This window comes from Siphateles boraxobius, unplaced genomic scaffold, assembly GCF_051911475.1.
Source record: "Siphateles boraxobius isolate OS27281-9 unplaced genomic scaffold, OSU_SipBor_1 25, whole genome shotgun sequence".
Taxonomy (NCBI): domain Eukaryota; kingdom Metazoa; phylum Chordata; class Actinopteri; order Cypriniformes; family Leuciscidae; genus Siphateles; species Siphateles boraxobius.
Genome location: NW_027508866.1, coordinates 213,936 through 234,589, shown reverse-complemented (window position 1 = coordinate 234,589; position 20,654 = coordinate 213,936). Strand labels below are relative to the sequence as shown.

Here is a 20,654-nt window from a genome sequence, read left to right as displayed (position 1 = left end):
TTGTTCGCACCCCAATTTTACCTACAGGTTAACATTTGTCAGCATTGGCACTAAAAATTGAGGTAAACCTAACGTTTTATTAAAAAAAAATACTGTGTGGGTTGAATTTATTGAATTACCGATTAAAATCAAGATTTTTTTAATCTATAATAGCCTTAAGCTTGCATTAAAGGCACATTATGCAGGATTTCTGTTTTTATCAAACAGAGACCCCTAGAGTCGCTATATAGTACTTGTATTTAACGTTACTGTCGTAAATACCACTCATGCAGAGCGTATTTGCACTCACGGCCTATCATGAGCATACAAAATTACCACTACTGAGTTAGTTTTATGAAAGAAGTAATCTGTCGCTTGGGCGAAAAGCATGAGATTTACACATTTAGGCTATGGGGTTCCATTTAGCTTTGGTTTGTACCCTGTTAGCTTCATCTGCCCATAGTTAGCTTCTACTAAACAGCGAAAATAATGACAAAGACATATGACTGTATACTAGGAGCAAAGAGTTCACTTACCAGTCTAATAATAAAGTTGAGAGAAGAGAATCGGTTTTACATCCAGCTTCTTCTTTCAACCTGCGCCAACGAGCAGACTCATTTCCAAGATCGACTCTTGTTTTTCCTCGAGCACGATCTCTCTCGCATTTTCTCTTTGTTGCTCCGCAGAAGCAGTTTTAAATTTTTTCCTTGCCTCAGCCATGGCCAGGAGTCGAGCAGGCGGAAAAATAGTAGCAAAAGCCTTAGCTCCATGAGTATATCAGAGCCTGTGGTCATGTGACGGTTGTAAAGCGAAACGTTCTCCAAGAATTCTCCAGATCACATGACCTAGCCAAAGACGGTGCGCCTTCTCCAAACTTACATAGGCGGTATTTCAAGAGGGCAGCCCTGGGGGGCATTGATAGTGTCAAGCGCTATATATTGGCCTGAGGAATCATTTAAAATAACTCATATGCGTCAACTGTTTAGGTCACAAAGTCCGTGGTTTGCCTTTAAGACCAAGTTAGTTAATAAATAAACGTTGGCCTCTAACTTAGTCCAACGTCGTTTTTACATTTCATTTAGACACCATGTGTTTTGTTTTTTGTTTTTCTCATTTTTGACTTGGTTCGACAGGATTTATTTTAAGTTTTAGATTAGGAACTAGCAGTGGAGTTGCAAGTTTTGCCCGAGGCCAGAGCTCTCGGTTCTGGAGACGGTTAACGTTTTCCTCTCAGCATTGGGGCTAAAAATTGAGGTAAAACTAATGTTTTATTTTTAAAAAGACTCTGTGAGTTTATTGAATTACCGTTTAAAATCAAGATTATTTTTGTTTTAATAATATCCTAACTTTAGTTAAGCTTACATTAAGATGAAGTTATAGTTAATAAATTAACGTTGGCCTCTAAATTAGTTGGGAAATAGCATATTTTTTTCATTTAAACAGTGTTGTTTTTTCTTTTTCTAATTTTTGACATTTGGGTCGACAGGGTGCTTTACGAATTAGATTAGGAACGTCTCGGTTACGTCTGTAACCCTCGTGCCCTGAGTAGGGAACGGAGACGTTATGTCGGATGACGACGAATGGGGTTTCACTTAGAAAGCCTATCGACTTCGAGTATATTTATACCTCGTGGGTATAAAAGGAGGATGCTGGCAACATGTAGATATGTTTCTTCGCTGAGGAGCCAAGACTGAGGCGATCCCCGCTGTACAGCGGAAAGTGGCAGGAAGACGTAACGTCTCCATTCCCTACTCAGGGAACGAGGCTTAGGGAATACACATATGACCCAGAGGGATGCAAATGGAGAACACTGGGGTGTCCAGCCGCAGGTGGAATATTTCATCCCCAGGGGTGGCAAGGTGGCTTGCCAAGGGAAAGACACATGGTCAGAGAGGCTTACAGTGGAAATACACATGTGGGGGTCGCTCAGAGGAGGGACCATGCACACGGGAGGCACCTAGCCGACGCGCAGGCAATAGACACTGGTGCCGATGTCAGCAGTGCTGGAGGAACTCAGGGCTTTTGGGGAAGCTCACCTGAGGAAAATATTGCACGTATCCAGTCCGTGGAGTGGAATGGCGTGCAAGCGAAGACACCTGACCGGGTCCGGTACTAGCTGGTTGAAGCGAGTACATGAGAGGACACTGGCTCCACTCGGAGATTGTAGAATCTGGCGAATGTGTTAGGTGTTGCCCAGCCTGCAGCTCTGCAGATGTCTGTTAGCGAGGCGCCATGCGCTAGACCCCAAGTGGACGCCACACTCCGGGTGGAGTGGGCAGTCACACCAAGGGGGCACGGTCACCTTGCTGCTGGTATGCCAAAGCAATGGCGTCCACTGTCCAGTGAGACAACCTTTGCTTGGAGAGAGCCTTTCCGTTCAGCTTCCCACCATAACAGACAAGAGCTGGTCTGAGGTCCTGAAATACTGCGTCCTGTCTACATAGGCGCGGAGAGCGCGTACTGGAAAGAGCAGTGCCAAGGCTTGGTCTGCCTCCTCCAGGGGCAGCGCTTGCAGGTTCACCACCTGGTCCCGGAAGGGAGTGGAAGGAACCTTGGGCACATATCCAGGCCGGGGTCTCAGGATCACGTGAGAGTAAGCCAGCCCGAATTCCAGACACGCTTCGTCAACGGAGAATGTGTGTAGGTCCCCTACCCTCTTGATAGAGGCCAATGCAACCAGGAGCGCTGTCTTTATTGACAGGAACTTAAGCTCCACTGATTGCAAATGGCTCAAATACCCCTTTTCCACCAAAAAAGAACTGGTTCAGAACTGGTGCTGGTTCAAAGTTAGTTCGGAGTTGGTTCAACTTGCGAACCTTCTCAGAACCGGTTTGTTTTCCCACTGACTAGAGCGCCCAGCGAACGACGTCGTTACGTCACTGTGTACGTCGCCATACAGAAACGCTAGCAAGTACATTATTTTGGGATTATCTCTAACTTGTGTACCATGAAGGCTTTAAAAACAATTGAAATAAGTAAGTCTTTTAATCTTTTCCTTTGATATGTAATCATTTCTGATTAGTTATGTACCTCTGTCTTGTGTCTTTTTTTCTTTCCGTTTATTTGTTCTATATTTTGACTGTTTTCTTCTTTGCTTACATAATGTTTTCAATAAAAAAATAAAATTTAAAAAAAGCTAGAAACGCTTGCGCCAACTTCAAGCATAATAATTACAATGGTGGACTACATCGTGTTTCTGCAAATGTTTCTCCTGGCTTTGCGGTCATAAAATATGTTTAGGACACATCTAAACCCGCCTCCAGCCCCGCCGTAAGCATGACACGGTGGTAAAAGAACGGTTCTCTGGTTCTAGTCCAGCAAAGAGTTGGTGCCGCTTTGGAACCAGTTTTCCTGGCCGAGAACCGGTTCTTTGGCTGTCGAAACACAAAGAACCGGTTCGCGAGTAGGCACCGGCTCCGAACCGGCTCTCAAAATGCTTTGGTGGAAAAGGGGTAAAAGGGAGCACTCTGCAGGGCAGTTAGAACCACTGAGAGGTTCAAAGAGGGAACGAGAGGAGGGCGAGGAGGAGTCAGTCTCCTCGCTTCCCTCAGGAACCTGACGATCAGGTCGTGCTTCCCTACGGACTTACCTTCCACTGTATCATGGTGTGCGGCTATAGCGGCAACGTATACTTTCAGGGTGGAGGGAGACAGCCTTCGCTCCAACCCTACTTGAAGGAAGGAAAGTACGACACTGATCGAACATCTCCGGGGGTCTTCTCGGTGAGAAGAGCCCAGTTGACGAAGAGGTTCCACTTCAACGCGTAGACATGTCTTGTGGACGATGCTAAGCGGAAGTGATGGTAACCACCACCACTGGTGAACGGGCGGGGTGGGAGCCGCGGGAGGCCGCCTTCGGCGGTGGGGAGACTGAGGGATATGAGTGAACAGCGGGGCCGTCGGGGCAGAATAAGCCTCAGTCTGCTCATGGGCGGTTGAGTACTGTTGGGCAAAGCCCTCAACCACACCGCCGAAGAGGCCGACCTGGGATATGGGACTGTCGAGCAGACGGGTCCGCCCGACATCCTGCACATTGGACAGGTTCAGCCACAGAATGGTGGGCATCACCTGACCCAGGGAGCGTACGGCCACTTTCGTCGTTCGAAGAGCAAGGTCAGTGGCGGCACGCAGCTCATTAAAGAGCCCTGGGTCAGTCCCGCCCTCGTGCATGTCTGTGAGTATCTGGGTCTGGTAGACTAGCAGAATGGCCATGGCATGCAGTGAGGCGGCTGCCTGTCCTGTGGCACTATAGGATTTCGCCACAAGTGTAGACAAAAAACTACAGGCTTCGGACGGGTGCTTAGGATCGCACCGAGAGGAAGCACTCTGAGGACACTGTAGCATCGCAACAGAGCGTTCGACCGGGGGCACCCCAGTGTACCCATGGGCAGCGGCCGCGTCGAGGGGAGGAAAGGCGGAGGAGATCAACAAAGGATCGCTGGAAAACATGGGGGTCTTCGAGGATTTCGAGATCTCCTGATGTACATCCGGGAAGAAAGGTATTGGGGTGGACGCTGACAGGTGTCAGCGGCCGCACCCAAAAACCAATCATCCAGCAGCGAGCGCTCAGGACAGGGTGGAAGGTCCCACTCTAGTCCGATGCTCGCAGCGGCCTGGGAAAGCATGGCCGTCATCTCAGGATCTGACTCGACAAATGCCATATGCACACCCGAAAGTGGCAGCACTGCCGAATCTTCACTTCTTGAAGATTCTTGCCCGCCCTGTGATGCTGCGATGGACAACAGATCCGATTCTGGAACATCAAAGGAAACTCGTGGGGGGTCCGAAGACGGGCCCGCGGACGTCGCTCACGGGTTGCGTCAATTAAGAGGGGGCGTGGGGCACGGACGGATAGAAAGCGCCTTGTTCCACACCATCACCCTCAGGTCACCCTGGCCACCAGCCGAAGTAGCACCTCACGTGGAGAGTGTTAGATCAGGGTGAGGATGAGGGGACTCTCTCTCTAACGAGATCATTGAGTCTCGACCGTAATGACGCGATGGTCACGTTCCCGCGTGGAGAATGTGAGTCATCCACAAACGCTGCTCTAGCGTGATCAAGCCCAAGCACGCAGAGCAGAGAATGTGCTCATCGGAAATAAGTCAACCGCAACCAGAAATGCACGGGCGAGCCGTCTTTAAAAAAACGTGCCGCGTGCGAGCTCTTTTGTGAGAGGAAAAAACTCTGCAATGTTGAAGCGAGCAGGGAGAAACACACTCACTGGCAGATCATTGCACAGATCAGCAGGCAATGTGAAGAGAGTGGCTCGTCTCGTAGAGTGAAGTCAGAAATGGCTGTGGAGTGAAGAGATACTCTTGGCTCCGAAGCGAAAACATATCTGCATGTTGCCAGCGTCCTCCTTTTATACCCACGAGGTAAGGCGGAGTTACGCTATGCAAATTCCGCAGACCCATGGCATTCCTTTGCCATTGGCTTGTTTTGTAATACTCGAAGTCGATAGGCTTTCTAAGCAAAACCCCATTCGTCGTCATCCGACGTAACTCGGAGTGACAACGAAAGGGAATTAACGTTACAGTGCAGTCATACATTTTGCCCGAGGCCAGAGCTCTTGGTTTTGGGGACGGTTGACGCTTTCCTGTCAGCATTGGGGCTAAAAACTGATGTAAAACTAACGTTTTATTTTAAATAAGGCTCTGTGAGCTTATTGAATTACCGATTAAAAGCAAGTTTTTTTAATTCATTTTTTTTATAAAGCATAGTTAACATTATTACATTAAAATGAAGTTAGGTTAACATTGGCAACTAGCTACGAAAATAACGTTGTTTTATATTTAGACACCATGTAGTTTTTTTTTCTTTCTCATTTTTGACATTTGGATCGACAGTATTTATTTTACGTTTTAGATTAGAAAGTAGCTGTGGAGTCGCAAGTTTTGTCTGAAGAGGGAGCTTTTGGGTGATTTGTGTGCGTTTATTGAATTATCGAGTTCAAACAAAATTGTTTTTAACGAGCAAAGTTTACCTTACATTAACATGAAGTAAGCTAATGTGATATTCTCTGTATTTTCCCCTTTCAAATTTTACATTTGGATTGACATGATCTATTTTATATTTCAGATAAGGAACCATCATCGCAGATTTTGCCAGAGGGAGGAGCTCATGAGCTGAACGTAGGAACTGTGTGGAGACACTTTGCTAAGATTTTTCAGAAAAATAATAAAGACCTCTTATAAAGCAAGGTAAAAAAACAAAAAAACAAAAACAAAAAAGGAATGGGGAATTATATGTACTTTCAGAAACAAGAAAGAGATCCATTATAGTCCAAAATCCATTGATATAATAGTTCTGCATCAGCATTTCCAGTTACAAGACTTATAGCAATATATTTAGCTGTAAAGTTTGTAGCCACCACACTGACTGTTTGAAAACCTTCTTTGCCCATGCAAAAAGTCATAGAAACTTGGCAAACAAAAGTGTTACCAAAAACATTTAAAGCAAAGAAATCTAAAATGCTTTTTTCCACTCATGGCTTAAGAAATACAGCACACAGACTCAAAACATATTTAAGCCTGTTTTTAAGATTCTTTTGAATTTCAATTGTATAGTAAAATTTACTTTTCTTTAAATTTTATTAATATTAATTAAGTTTTTTGTATTTAAATATATTGGGATGTTTTTTTAAAATAAATTAAATTAAATTAATTTTCTCTTGCTTAAAGGTTTTTTGTGAGGATAAACCCAGAGGAGGTAACAAAATGCACCATCAAAACCGGAGTGAGTCGGAAGACAGGGGAAGTTGAGAAGAGGAAGACAACAGTAATCAATAACAGAGTGTCAAGCTAATTAATAGAAACACCTCTCTGTAATATGCAATCAGGTTCAGCATCACTACAAAGTACATTCTTCAAAATATTCATAGCGTTGAATCACCAGCTCCCTAAAAGAGTTTCAACAAAAACTAAACATTTCATTTCACATCTTTATGAAGGCATTGCAGGACTGGATTAAACAGCATTTGTTTAGCTAGGTGCACCTCGAAGTGTTAACCAAGTGTATAAAATACTGTTTCACCATATGATGAAATGTAATGGGGTTCGTTTTTTTAATAAATTCTATCTGTGTAAATGTTTGTGTATACTCAAAATGTATGACTAACTTTGTCATTATTTCCTTGAGGGACTTCTGACAGATTCCTTGCCATAATGGAATGTCATAATTCCTGGTTGTTTCAAGACATCAAATGTGCCAGGTTTATTGAGAAACTTGAGTACTTTCAGAATTCATTGGCTTTAGACATTTAGGTTTTAGTCATGTGTATGAGTATTTTACACCACATTTACAGTATTCCTTAGTGACTGTTATTTCTAATGTCATGTCCTATGAATTTTAATACTTAAATGCACTTTGCATTCAATACTACATTATTTTGTCAATTCTTAAATGTATTGCTTTGTTAATGGGTTTATGTTAAATCCAGTATACAGACAAATGACAAAAAATGTTGCAAGGTCCTAGCATTGTATCTTTAATTACTGTTTTTCAGTGTGTGTTAACAGTTTTATGTGCAGCGTCCAGATATTTTGTTATAAAAACTATTTTCTGCAGTGTTTTTAAAATAAGTGACATTGAATGCACTCTAATTGCTTTTATACATGTAAATTCATGCTCTATTTTGTATATTTGTGTATTGTATATTTATATTAAGTTATTTATATTTATATGTATATAAGTTATTCTGAAAAGAATATATGAATTGAGTTTTAAAGTGAACTTTTTTCTCACATTTACATGTTCAAGTGTAAGTATTTGCAATGTTTTAAATAAAGAATTTCTTATTTTGTAATAATTGTGTCTCTTTGGACTAAATGTCAGGACTTATGTAGGATAAAAATGATAAAAGTGTAATTTTAAATTAGTAAGAATTAATTTTTGATTTGGATTAGTGTACTGTTAACAAAGTTTTTTTACAGTAATGGTACTGTATTACATGATTACAGTAACACAAAGTTACTGTAAAACTAAAATGTGGTTCTGTACTGTAAATCTCGAATACATTAACTTACTGGCAACAGTGTTGCCAGTAAGTTACTGTAAAAAAAAACTTGAAAAGTCTAACAGTGTACTGTAAATCACCCACAGTGTCAGAGATCTGGTAAAAGATAGAGATGAGTTCAGGGTTGCCATGTCCGTTGTTTCCACGCAGAATTGTGCAACTTTTAACCTTTACTTTTGTTGCCGCAGGTTATGCAATACTCGTGGCGTGGTTTCTGTTAACCAAGCAGTTTTCACTACTTTCTGCTTTTATTTTTACTTCCATGAATTTGTTATTAAAGCCAGTACCATTACATGACAGAACCAGGCCTTTCATATTGTAGATTAAGTCTTAAGGTTATAACAGTCTGTGTCTTCAACCATCTGTCATTATTCAGTCAGTATGAAGCTCTGTCAACTTCCTCTTCTGCTCTGTGAGTATTGTTTTTGTCTGTATTCTTTCTCTGTATGTCAGTGGATTTTACATTACATTACATTTATGGGTATGACAGACACCTTTATCCAACATAAAACTTCACTAAGGCATGAGGAAAAACATCAGGTAAAACATGTCAACAGTTTAGGTTTAATTCATAAAGTGCTAGATAAAGTTATAAGCCATTTTATTTCATGTAGTGTTTGCACTTGATGTGAATAGGACATAGAGTTTTGTAAATAGGCATTAAGAGTTTATTTTCATTCCTCTGTTTGTGATAAGAATTTTTGCTTGAAGTTTCTTAAACAGTTGTCTCTGCAATGGCAAAATCTATCAAATACATTCACCATCGGCACTCATACAGACGACTTTAGCTCTAGACAAAGTAGACAAGCCTCACTAGAAATAAGTACATCTGAAACTTATAATGGTTTTTCACAAGCAAAGATGAATATAAGCTACTGTTATATGTCTGATGTATAAAAAACAGATCAGCTCACACTGTAATGAGTTTTTCTCTTTGTGTTTTTAGTGCTGATCTCAAACATCCACTCTGGACACACTAAAGGTGATATTTGATTTATACTCTTCATCTACACTAACTGTTTCAAGCTGATAAATATTAGTGTTACATTTGTAGGACTAAATACACCTTATTGCCTATTTAACAGCGTTTCCTTTTTAACATTGTCAGTCTATTATTCACAAATATTGTTTAATATTGCTGGAGTCTTGAGATAGAACAGAGGATTTCAATTTCTGAAGTCTAATATGTTAACTGTTTTTCACAACCACTGTCGATTTTCATGGCCACCCACTAGCCATTTACAGACTAAAAAAGCTGACGTATCATCAGGGTTGTCAAGTCTTATCAAGAGCTTGGAGTGAGATCACATGCGGTTAGGGGAGGAGCCCTAATGGAGCCCCGCCCATCCACGCCCCCCAATTTTACCCAATGTTCATAATTAACCAGCACAAATTGAAATTATAACAATTGGTAAATCTGATAAATGACAGAGCAATTCATCACATCAAATATAATCTTTAATGTTATATTTCGAAATCACAAATATACAAAAATTACAAAAATATAACAAATTGCTCCAAACAGTTTGGAAAAACAAATCTTTTTGCATTTTGAATGTGTCTAGTCGAAATGGTATAATGATTTATTGTGTGGTGGGACATTGTGAACAAATGGACATATTAGAGTATTATTGTGTGTGTGTGTGTGTGTGTGTGTGTGTGTGTGTGTGTGTGTGTATGTGCATGTGCATGTGCGTGTGTGTGTGTGTGTGTGTGTGTGTGTGTGTGTGTGTGTGTGTGTGTGTGTGTGTGTGTGTGTGTGTATGTGTGTGTGTGTGTGTGTGTGTGTGTGTGTGTGTGTGTGTGTGTACACAAGAGTACACACTCCAGCTTATGAAATGTGTTTTGTGTTGTAAGTGTTTGTTGCACATTTTTAGGGGGCTTACCCTTTGGTGCCCAGAATGAGAAAACTTATTTTTGCTTTTTCCCTGACATCTTAGAAAAATACAAATGCAATGGCAATGATTAATGTATGTTTTGACAGGATATAAAATATTACCCAGAGCACTCTGCTTTAATACATGTAGCCTTAATGTAACTAGAAAGACTATTAATACAGTATAATATATCATTTAAAATAAAATGAAGAAATAGGCCTACATCTTCATTCCTTCCCATACCCACTAACATTTCCCTTAGTTTCAGATAATGTAAGCTAGCCAAACTGAGCCAAAGCTTCTGGCCTGGTTACAAAGTAGTTGTAGAGTTTTTTACTGCATCAATGAAATGTATTATAACTGTATATTAAATGTTCTAGCATAAAAATTTTAGACAAGCTTTCTTCCAACTTACCTTCTCGATCACGTCGTGTGTTCGCGCGATGTTGTGGGTAATCTAGCAACGAACGTACGGTGGCCGAGAATGTTCCGTCAACTTCCGTGTGTTCGCGCATTTATGTTGCCTAGTAACAAACGCAATCTGGCCGAGATACGTGCTGGCGGCAGGAAACTTCACTTTGTGTGCCTGTGCCTCGTACACAACGTTATATATAAAGCTTGCAGGACAACTTGGTTGGCATTGCTTTTTCAGCGTGAGAAATACACGGTGTGGTGTGTGAACTGGTTGAATTGCGTGTGTCTCACGGCCAATGCGTGAGACTTGAGAACCCTGCGTCATTAAAAATTGTAAGTCATGATGCATGCATCTCTGTAACATTTTTTACTATTAAAAAAATGTGTAATCCTCATTGGTTTGGTGACAGCAACACCTACTGGTCAGAAACAATAGAGCTAGTTTATCTAACATCAACATTTTTAACAAAACTGCTGTAGCAACACATGGAGAACAACACTAAAGTCTAACCTGATTTAGCAAGTATGTTTTGTAATCAAGAAACCATATTCATACATTAAACAAACAGCACATTGTTTTCATTGTGAATTGTTATCATTTTACAGAAATACCAAAACCCAGAGTGACCATTAAACCTGATCATCACGTATTCAGAGGAGAGACAGTCACTCTCAGATGTGACATTGATGGTGAAGGAGTCACTAGCTGGCGGTACAACTGGCATAAAGACGGTTCAACCAGTGTTTTCAGTGAACGACAGGAACACACATTCAGTTCTGCTACTGAGTCTGATGCGGGAAAATACTTCTGTAATGGGACAGAGACTGAAGGATCACGCAGCTCACAACACAGTGATGAAGTTACACTGACAGTATCACGTGAGTTTGATCATCTCTTCATAAACACACACACAAACGTTTAACATGTTATTAATGAGCAATGTCTCTATTTCAGTTTCCATAGCAGTTTTAAGTGTTTCTCCTCAGATGTGGATGACTGAAGGAGATCCAGTGACTTTGAACTGTGAGGTTAACGGCTCCTCTACAGGCTGGACATTCAGCTGGTTCACTAAAACTGTCTCAGGTCAGTTATAATGTTTTTCATCTGATAACCTCCAAATTAACTGGGTTTATTCAAGTCAATATGACTTAATCAACCTGACTAAGGATTACATCAATAACATTCTACCCCAAACTCTTGCAATTCAACATGACATCATGACTTCGCGTAAACATACACGCCACTTTCAAGTCAAGTGGCGTGTTATCTATACGCATTTTGAGCTATCCGCGTGTATGTCCACGCCGAAATCTTTTGCGTGTATGTCTACGCCATTAAATGTCCGAGTGATTCCGCGTGTATGTGTACGCCGTTAAATGTCCGAGCGAAACGAAGCAAAATCTATATCTACATCTGTGGAGCGATATTTCTTTTCCTAGGATGGTAGGAGAACACTCATAAATGGTATTAACCCCAGTGACGGGTAGGTTTAGGGATGGGGTTGGGGTAGGTCATATATCTATATATACATAATACAGTAATATAACGTTAAGTCAAAGGCGTTGATAAACACGCTGAAAAGCGATTATGTGTGTTGATAGCACGCCAAAAATGGAAATACGAATTGGCGTGTCATACATACGCCATTTCATGAGATCAGTCTGTGCAATTGGCTAATAGTGCCCGTGTTTACACTTCCCTTGGAAATCAACCTATACAAATGGCATATATTTATCTGCATATGCATATGAGGCTGGTGTAGGAGACAGAACTGTAACATTTACAAAAGTTATATTAGATTTTAAAGGTCAGATTAGGTAGAAATACATCTTTAAGATCCTAACATTTCGCATCTTATACAGGGAGCAGGAATGATTATGAGCTGCTCTCAGACAGCAGCAGAGGAGCTGGAGGAAAATACACCGTCAGTTCTGCTGCTCTAAAACACACTGGAGTTTACGTGTGCAGAGCAGAGAGAGGAAAACCAGCCTATAAAACTGAGTACAGCAACACACAACCACTGTGGGTCACTGGTGAGTTCACACATAGTTTTGATTATTTTTCATATTTAATAAAGACAATTTCCAAATGATAGCTGTAATTGTCTTGTCAGGTGTTTCTCCTCCGGTGTCTCTGATCATCAGTCCCAGCAGAACTCAACACTTCACATCTGTCTCTCTCTCTCTGAGCTGTGAGGACCAGAGTAACTCTGATGGATGGACAGTGAGAAGATACACAAACAGCGGGCGGCTGGAAGATTGTTCATCATTACGCTGGGCATCACAAAAAGGATCTACATGTACAATCAGATCCACTGACCCATGGGACACTGGAGTTTACTGGTGTCAGTCTGAATCTGGAGAGAACTATCAGCATGTTAATATCACTGTACACAGTGAGTCTTTATTTCTGTATTCATTTCTGGTTCATTTAACTGGTATGTTACAAACAACGCATAAGCAGATTGGTGAAGGAAGCATTAGATCAGGGATCTTCAACCTTTTTGAAGTTTTGTCTAATATAACTATATGTAAAAATAACTGTGTGTGTGTGTGTGTATTGACGTAATACGATTACACTGTAGATCTATTATAATAATAAATGTTGTTATACCGTCAATATTAGGGCTGGGTATCGAGTTCGATACTTTTTAGGCACAGACCAAATTGCCTCAATACCATCGAAGCCAAAAAAAAATGTCTTGTCATTCGGTACCAAATTTCAATACCTAAGGGGTAAGCCCATAAGCATGCACTATGATTGGCTGTGGCCAGAGCCATTGTGACTCAGGTAACACACTGTGAGGCTTCAAAGGCATCAAGAAAAAACACTATTTTACGCCGGTTACACTCAGAGACGTGGCTCACACATGAGGCTAGTGTGTAAGCGTCCCAACCCCCATCGATGTAAAAGATGTGGAAAAGATCAACAGTGTGGCTACATTTACCCAGACTCGATGCCAACAGGGTGAAATATTTGCGCCAAGATAATTGCTGCCAAGACCAACAACACGACAAATGAAACACTCGACAGTGAACAGAATAAACTGAGAGCACAAAGTCTTGCTCTGACTTCAAGAAGAACTGGAGCATGTCACAAATTAACCGAAACTCGACATATAGACTACATGCTTCACAGACATGAGTATATAGAAAGTTTGAAATGTCTACTTTTAAATGAACCATTTGAATCAAAAACAAATACTCTCTGATTATGTAATCCAAATGAAAGGTGAATTTTTCTCTATAGAGTGTTTTCACTACATGTCATCAATCTGGAAATCGGCCATTTTGGAGGCATTGAACGTAAACAATGCCACTGAACTGAACGGACTGACGGACATATTTGGCTGATTATTGCTGCTGAAAAATGGTCGCGTTTTGGTGTGTACTAATCGGTTGCACCGGGAAAAAACACTTTGGGTTTTAATAGACTGACAAAAGTTAAAGAGAAGAGTGCAAAAAACAGATGAAAGAAGGCGTTTGTGGTTGAGAGAGGCACAGCATCAGCCAAATGTGTAAAGTGTTGACTATGGCTAAAATGTTGAGTCTGTAAAATATCAACAAACTGAAAAAATATCATTAAAATTTAATTTTAGTCTAAATCAAATTTAGAGATGTTAAAATGGGGCTGATGTGATCATTTTGATAGGATCTAGTAAGGGAGCTCCTAGAGCCTGTGTGACATCTATCCAAAAAAGCATTATGCTAATCTGGTATTGAGGTCATGAACGAATTAATTCGTTTTTCACCATTAGACAGCATATGTCATAGTTTGGCAACATTTCTAAGTGAAAAAAGACTGTTAACACTGACAATGGGATTATCAAAAGAAAGATTGCTATCAAACATAACACCCAAGTTCTTAACTTTATTACACAATGTAACCGTTTGGTCCAAATAATATATGAGGAAATATACATTTGAGTGTCGTCAGCAAAACAGTGAAAGCTTCCCAACTCAGTCCGCTATACTGTCTATTTGCAAATGTTGCATGTCTCCTGTGTTTCTGTAGCTGGTGTGATTCTGGAGAGTCCCGTTCATCCTGTGACTGAAGGAGATAATCTGACTCTACGCTGTTTTTATCCATATATAAGCCCACCAAAACTCAGAGCCGATTTCTATAAAGATGGATCACTCATCCAGAATCAAACTACAGAGATGATCATCCCTACTTTCTCGAAGCGACATGAGGGTTTCTACTACTGCAAACACCCAGAGAGAGGAAAGTCTCCCAAGAGTTGGATCTCAGTCAGAGGTGAGAGTCACTGAAACTGTGAGGTGATTTATTTCTTCTTATGCCCTCGTTCAGATATAGCGCATGATAAAGTGTTTGTGTGTCTCTTTTTCAGGGTCTCATTCAGAATCTCAGATCTCTGTCCTCAAAATACTCAGTTCTGTACTGGCAGCTTGTCCATATCTGATAGTGACAGTCGTGCTGATTTACAAATGCTGTCGAATGAGAGGAAAAACACCTCAGTGATCTATTAGAAATCATAATCAACATTAGGCTACATATATTGAATTGGCCAATTGTGACTGGTGTCTTTTGCTTGCTCACTGGAGGTATTGTGACAATACAAATCAATCCATTTGAATCTGTCCTTGAGCATAACTTTGCTGAAAAAATCAACACAATGAAAGATAATGAAAAAACTTAGCTTAAGTAAAATGTTTTGTGTGTATTTAACAATTATATCTGTTGAAGAAGAAACTTCTATCTGATATTAAACCAAGAAAACGTCCATGCTTCCTGGAATCACTCAATATCTTATTCACAAGCTTGGGCAGAGCGTGCTTACTGTAAAGAAAACACACTAAAACTGTGTTTTAGTGACAACAGCATTTTTAACTGTTCATGTTTCTCCTTTTAAAATAAAGATCCAATGCTGATTAGAAAAAAAATAATCTGGAGCTTTTTGTTGTTAATTCTTGCAGTGTGTTACTTGTACAGTCAAATCAAAATAACTATGACCTATGTCATCTACATCGATTATTACATTTATCATATGCAGATAAAAAGAATACTCTCACATTTTAATCGATCCCTGAACATGCATTTTTTTTATATATATAAAGCCAATGACTTCACATGTGATTGTTTTTTGGTTCTGACTGGTGTATGAAAATGTTGCATATGTTGCAGTGAACAAATGCACACAGCAAAATATTGCAGTGGTTTCTGAATGTAAATATGAGTTTAATGTGTAATATGAGTAACGCAATATTGATGCTTAGCAAGCACCACTAATTACATTTCTTATGTGTTATGTGTTCTGCATTAAGAATGAATAAAACAAATCTAAAGACCACTGGTGTATGTTTCTTTTCACACTGCATGAGGTTTATTTTGCATCAAGGCACCATCAACTAGAAATTTGCCGGGTGTACACGGTGCAATCTTTGCCATTGTAGAAGCTCAATTTCAGTGGTTTTCTTTTTTCTCCGTTGGGAGAAATCGTAGAATCGTTGATGTTCGAATGGTTTGCATCATCCTGTATGAGAAACTACGAGCTGAGCCGATCACCTTACGGGCATCTCCTGAACTACAATCATTTTTAAAAACGTTTAAAAAAAATCAGGAAGTCAGCCTAAATTTGACCAGTGTATAGGCTCTCCCCTATTACCAAATCATATACATACATCATACAACCACTACTAGCAACCTCATAGTGTGCGCATACACACACACATTTTTTTTATTATTATTTAGCGACCAGAGTACAATCATTTCCGAACAAATAGCTGTAATGAGCTGGTTCGTGCTCAGTAGATTTGTCACTATTTTAATGGTTCATTTCATAAAATAAACAAACAATGCCTTTTAAAAATATTCTGGAGTTGATGCTTTGTTAAAAATCTTGCAGTGTCACCATGGGCGCTGTAGGTTAAGATTAGGACGACTAAGGGCCCGGGTCAGACAGGTGGCCCGTTCTGCGCTCCTCTGTACCAACAGCAATTCACAAGTAATTCTTTTACACATTCTGTTGTTTGGATTGCATTGCATCATGACGCCATCAACTTAATAATTCTTAGTAAGCAGTAGCTTATTTCCTGCTGTATTTCCTCTTTCACCCCCAGTATCTCAATGTCTAATTGACTATATTTTTCTGAGGAGTTTTTACTGACAGTGTCGCTACACTGCGAAACAAGTGTAGACTGGTTTCCGAATAAGTGACTCTTACGTGTCGTTTCTTTTAAGTGAATCAGAAACATTATTGAGTTGCCAGCAGCCATATCACCCTGTAGCCCAAGACTGGTCGCCCACTGAAGCTAAGCAGGGCTAAGCGTGGTTAGTAACTGGATGGGAGACCTCCTGAGAAAATCAGGTTTCTGCTGGAAGAGGTGTTAGTGAGGCCAGCAGGGGGCTCTCACCCTGTGGTCTGTGTACGCCCCAGTATAGTGATGGGGACACTATACTGTCAAAAGCACCGTCCTTCGGATGAGATGTTAAATCGAGGTCCTGACTCTCTGCGGTCATAAAAAATCCCAGGATGTCCTTCGATAAAGAGTAGGGGTGTAACCCCGGCATCCTGGCCAAACTTGCCCCTTGGCCTCTGTCAATCATGGCCTCCTAATCATCCCCATATACTGATTGGCTTCATCACTGTCTCCTCTCCACCAGTAATCTGGTGTGTGGTGGGTGTTCTGGCGCAATATGTCTGTCGTCGCATCATCCAGGTGGTGCTGCACATTGGTGGTGGTTGAGGAGATTCCCCCTTCTATGTAAAGCGCTTTGAGGTCCCAGAAAAAGTGCTATGTAAATGTAACATATTATTATTATTATAATAATAATTATTATTATGATTTCCATTACACGAGAGTAGATGTTAAATCTTCATGCTGATTTGTAATGGGTTTCGCCAAGATAAGCACCAACTAAGACGTAGCTTTACAGTAACCTATGCTTCTCCATCCATTTACGCTTCTTTCCATCTGGTGACGTGAATCTCCTTCTGTCTGGTGTTAATAGTGTATTTGCGCGCCAGCACACACAACGGCTGCAACCACAGTGCGGTCCCCCCATAACAACCCTCTGGATTGAGCGGAGTAGGGAACATCTCTAGGGTCTTCAAGTGGGCACCTTCCGTCCTCAGTGTTTCGTCGACTAGCACACGACACCTCAAGAGGGCTCGACAGTGACTCTGGCGTCCCAGAGTCACCCCCCTCCGTCCCCCACTCAACTCAGCCCAGCTTACTGACCTCTACTTCCCTCTTGCTGCTGAGACCTAACCAGAATCTCACAATCTCTCCGCAACCCAACCATACGCGCCAACCCGTTTGACTAAGGCTGTCGAGCCCCACTGGTGCGTTAATATGCAGTTTCAGTGGCAACGGTTCCGTATGGCATACCACCTACCGCAAAACACAACATCTGCCCAACATCCCGTCATTCACGCAATATACACAGGAACGCAATGACTGTAAATACTATACAACCTATACAAATAAACCAACACCCTTCAAGTTTTCAAGAATTCTACGAAACCGTAGCATGGCGGCCTGTACTCAGCCAGCTAGAATCTTTCCGTCTCAACCACAGCCAGTTGCTGCTCCTTTCTGCTGCTTCAGATAAGTTCTTTACTGTGCGACGCAACTCTTGACCACTGAATCCGACGTCTCTGAGGAACCGGGTTGTAGAGTGTGCCACAAAACCTCGACAACCCACTTCCACTGGATAAACCTGGACTCTCCATCCTCGCTGTTCTGCTTCAGTGGCCAGATGAGCATACCGCAATTTCTTCCTCTCATATGCCTCATCTACCGCATCCTCCCATGGCACTGTTAACTCTATCATTTGAACAATGCGTGCTGATCCAGACCACAAAACAATATCTGGTCGTAGGTTAGTGGTGGCAATCTCAGGTGGAAAAATAAGCTGTTGATCAAGATCAGCCAGCATCTTCCAGTCCCTAGCAGCTTCCAGTTGTCCTGGGCGAGAATTGGTGTTAGCACCTTTTCTTGGTGGTTGCTCGCCTGGGCGGAGGAATATTGTCTTCTGCGTGTAATGTTTTGCTAGAACAGGCGGCAACTTATTGGTCATACTACGCTTGCCTTCCAATGCTAAAGCCAAACATCGCAAAACATGGTCACGGCGCCAAGTAAACCGACCTTGGCTAAGAGCCACCTTACATCCTGTCAAAATGTGCCTTAATGTGGCAGGTGATGAACACAAAGGACAAGAGGGATCCTCTCCTACCCAGAGGTTTAGGTTCTGCGGTGATGGGAGAACATCATATGTTGACCTAATAAGGAAACTGATCCTACTCTCTTCCATTGACCAAAGGTCTTGCCAGCCCATTTTTCGTTGTTCCACACTCTCCCATCTCATCCACTCTCCCTGCTTGGCCTGGGAAATGGCCTTTATACATCTCATCCTCTCCTCCTGCTTTCGCACCTCGTTGACTACCAGCTTCCTCCTTTGAGCTGGGCCTGCCTTGTGCCATTTAGGAAGAGCTAAACTGAGCCCAAAACCCCCTCTTCCATGCTGTACCTGTCCCACGATATCCCCAATTTGAAGGTCAGCCTTTGCCTCTACTACAGATTTCTTTGCTGACCACTTTCTACCAGTTTTTACCACAGGGGCTGCCTCCCTTACACATTTGTCGCGTGACTCTGCTAAAGTCATTTCCAGTCTGACCTTGGCACACTTAAACTTCTCGGTTAAAGCAGACACTGGCAGCTGCAATACTCCTTTACTATAAAGTCCCACTCTGCTGAGGCAGCGTGGAACTCCCAACCATTTCCTGATGTATGAACTTATTAACGCTTCCAGCTTATCCACTGTTCTCAAAGAAACCTCGTACACAGTCAGTGGCCACAGCAACCTTGGCAGTAGACCAAACTGAAAGCACCAGAGTTTTAGTTTGCCTGGTAGAGCACAGCTGTTTATGCTCTTCAACCCTTCCACTGCTTGTCGTCTAACTTCTCCCACTCGAACTGTGTCCTTTAGATCCCCATCGTACCATCTCCCTAGACTCTTCACTGGCTTCTGAGAAACTGTTGGTATTGCCTCACCATTAATGAAGAATATTTTATCTACTACCTTGCCTTTAACTATTGAGATGCTCCTTGATTTAGAGGGCTTAAATTGCCTTCGTGCCCATTCAATATTATCTGTTAACTTCCCCAATAACCGATTAGTGCAGGCTACCGTTGTAGTCATGGTTGTCATGTCATCCATGTATGCTCTGATTGGTGGTAGTCGCATCCCAGAAGCCAAGCGCTCTCCTCCTACTAACCATTTTGATGCCCTAATGATTACTTCCATTGCCATGGTAAAAGCCAGTGGAGAAATGGTGCATCCTGCCATTATTCCAACCTCTAAGCATTGCCATGTAGTGCTGAATTCTGGAGTTGAGAAACTAAATTGCAAATCTCCAAAATAGGCTTTCACTAAATTTGTTATCGACATCGGTACCCTGAAAAAATCAAATGATGCCCAAAGAAGCTCATGTGGCACTGAACCATATGCATTAGCCAAATCCAGGAATGTCACGTGGAGCTCCTTCCTCTCCTTTTTAGCTGATTGTATTCGTTGCCAGATAACACTGATATGTTCTAAGCATCCTGAGAATCCTGGAATGCCCGCTTTTTGAACTGAAGTGTCAATGAAGCCATTCTTTAATAGGTAGGTTGGCAATCTCTGAGCAATAATGCTGAAGAAAATTTTGCCTTCGACGTTTAATAGTGAAATAGGGCGAAACTGACTGATGCTTGTAGCATCTTTTTCTTTGGGTATAAAGACTCCCCCTGCTCGGCGCCATGATCTAGGTACAACCTGCTTTTCCCAAGCCACTTTTATCAATTTCCACAGAATACTTAGAACTCCTGAAGCACTCTTGTACACTCTGTACGGAACTCCATTAGGCCCTGGAGATGATGAAGCCCTTGCCTTTCTCACAACCTGCTCTATCTCTTTCCACTTAGGTGCACAGACCTCCAGTTGGTATTCTGGTGGATTGACAGGTGGGATGTCTGACGGAATTGACATAGGCTCATGCCTTTTTGCATCTGTATGCGTTTCCTCCAAATATCTCTCTAGCTCAACCCTAGATGCTTTTAAAGTGCCATTCTTCTCACTGGTGAATAACGTCTTTATGAAATATATTAATATATTTACGATTACTGAAATGAGGAGGACTTGTTGAACTGCTAATTGCATTCAAAAATGTGCACCTTGAAACCTACTTCAATACGTGTGTTCTTAGGCCACCAAAACGCTGTTGTAGTGTAAATGAACAGCCAGAACGCGAGTTCATATTTACGGTCATGTTCTTCAAAGAAACGTTTGCTTCAAAGAAAAATCGCTGAAGTTCGCTAACGATAGTCCCGCAACATATTTTCATGTCTGATAACTGGTGAATGTAA

General features: G+C 41.6%; 1 protein-coding gene across 1 annotated transcript; it reads left to right on the top strand.

Annotated features, from left to right (window-relative positions):
* The first annotated feature begins 8,170 nt into the window (after positions 1–8,170).
* On the top strand, positions 8,171–15,595 carry LOC143749623 (Fc receptor-like protein 5). Its single transcript, XM_077242042.1, has 8 exons — positions 8,171–8,404; positions 8,939–8,974; positions 10,890–11,162; positions 11,239–11,367; positions 12,147–12,317; positions 12,398–12,679; positions 14,299–14,541; positions 14,636–15,595. The coding sequence occupies exons 1-8, from the start codon at positions 8,374–8,376 to the stop codon at positions 14,764–14,766; spliced, it is 1,296 nt and encodes a 431-aa protein (XP_077098157.1). The 5' UTR covers positions 8,171–8,373; the 3' UTR covers positions 14,767–15,595.
* Positions 15,596–20,654: the final 5,059 nt, after the last annotated feature.

Bases quoted from the DNA above. Each gene is read 5' to 3' on its own strand.
- LOC143749623 (XM_077242042.1), top strand. From the start codon at position 8,374: ATGAAGCTCTGTCAACTTCCTCTTCTGCTCT. The intron at 12,318-12,397 runs GTGAGTTCACAC...TTGTCTTGTCAG, and splicing joins ACAACCACTGTGGGTCACTG to GTGTTTCTCCTCCGGTGTCT. The intron at 12,680-14,298 runs GTGAGTCTTTAT...GTGTTTCTGTAG, and splicing joins TGTTAATATCACTGTACACA to CTGGTGTGATTCTGGAGAGT.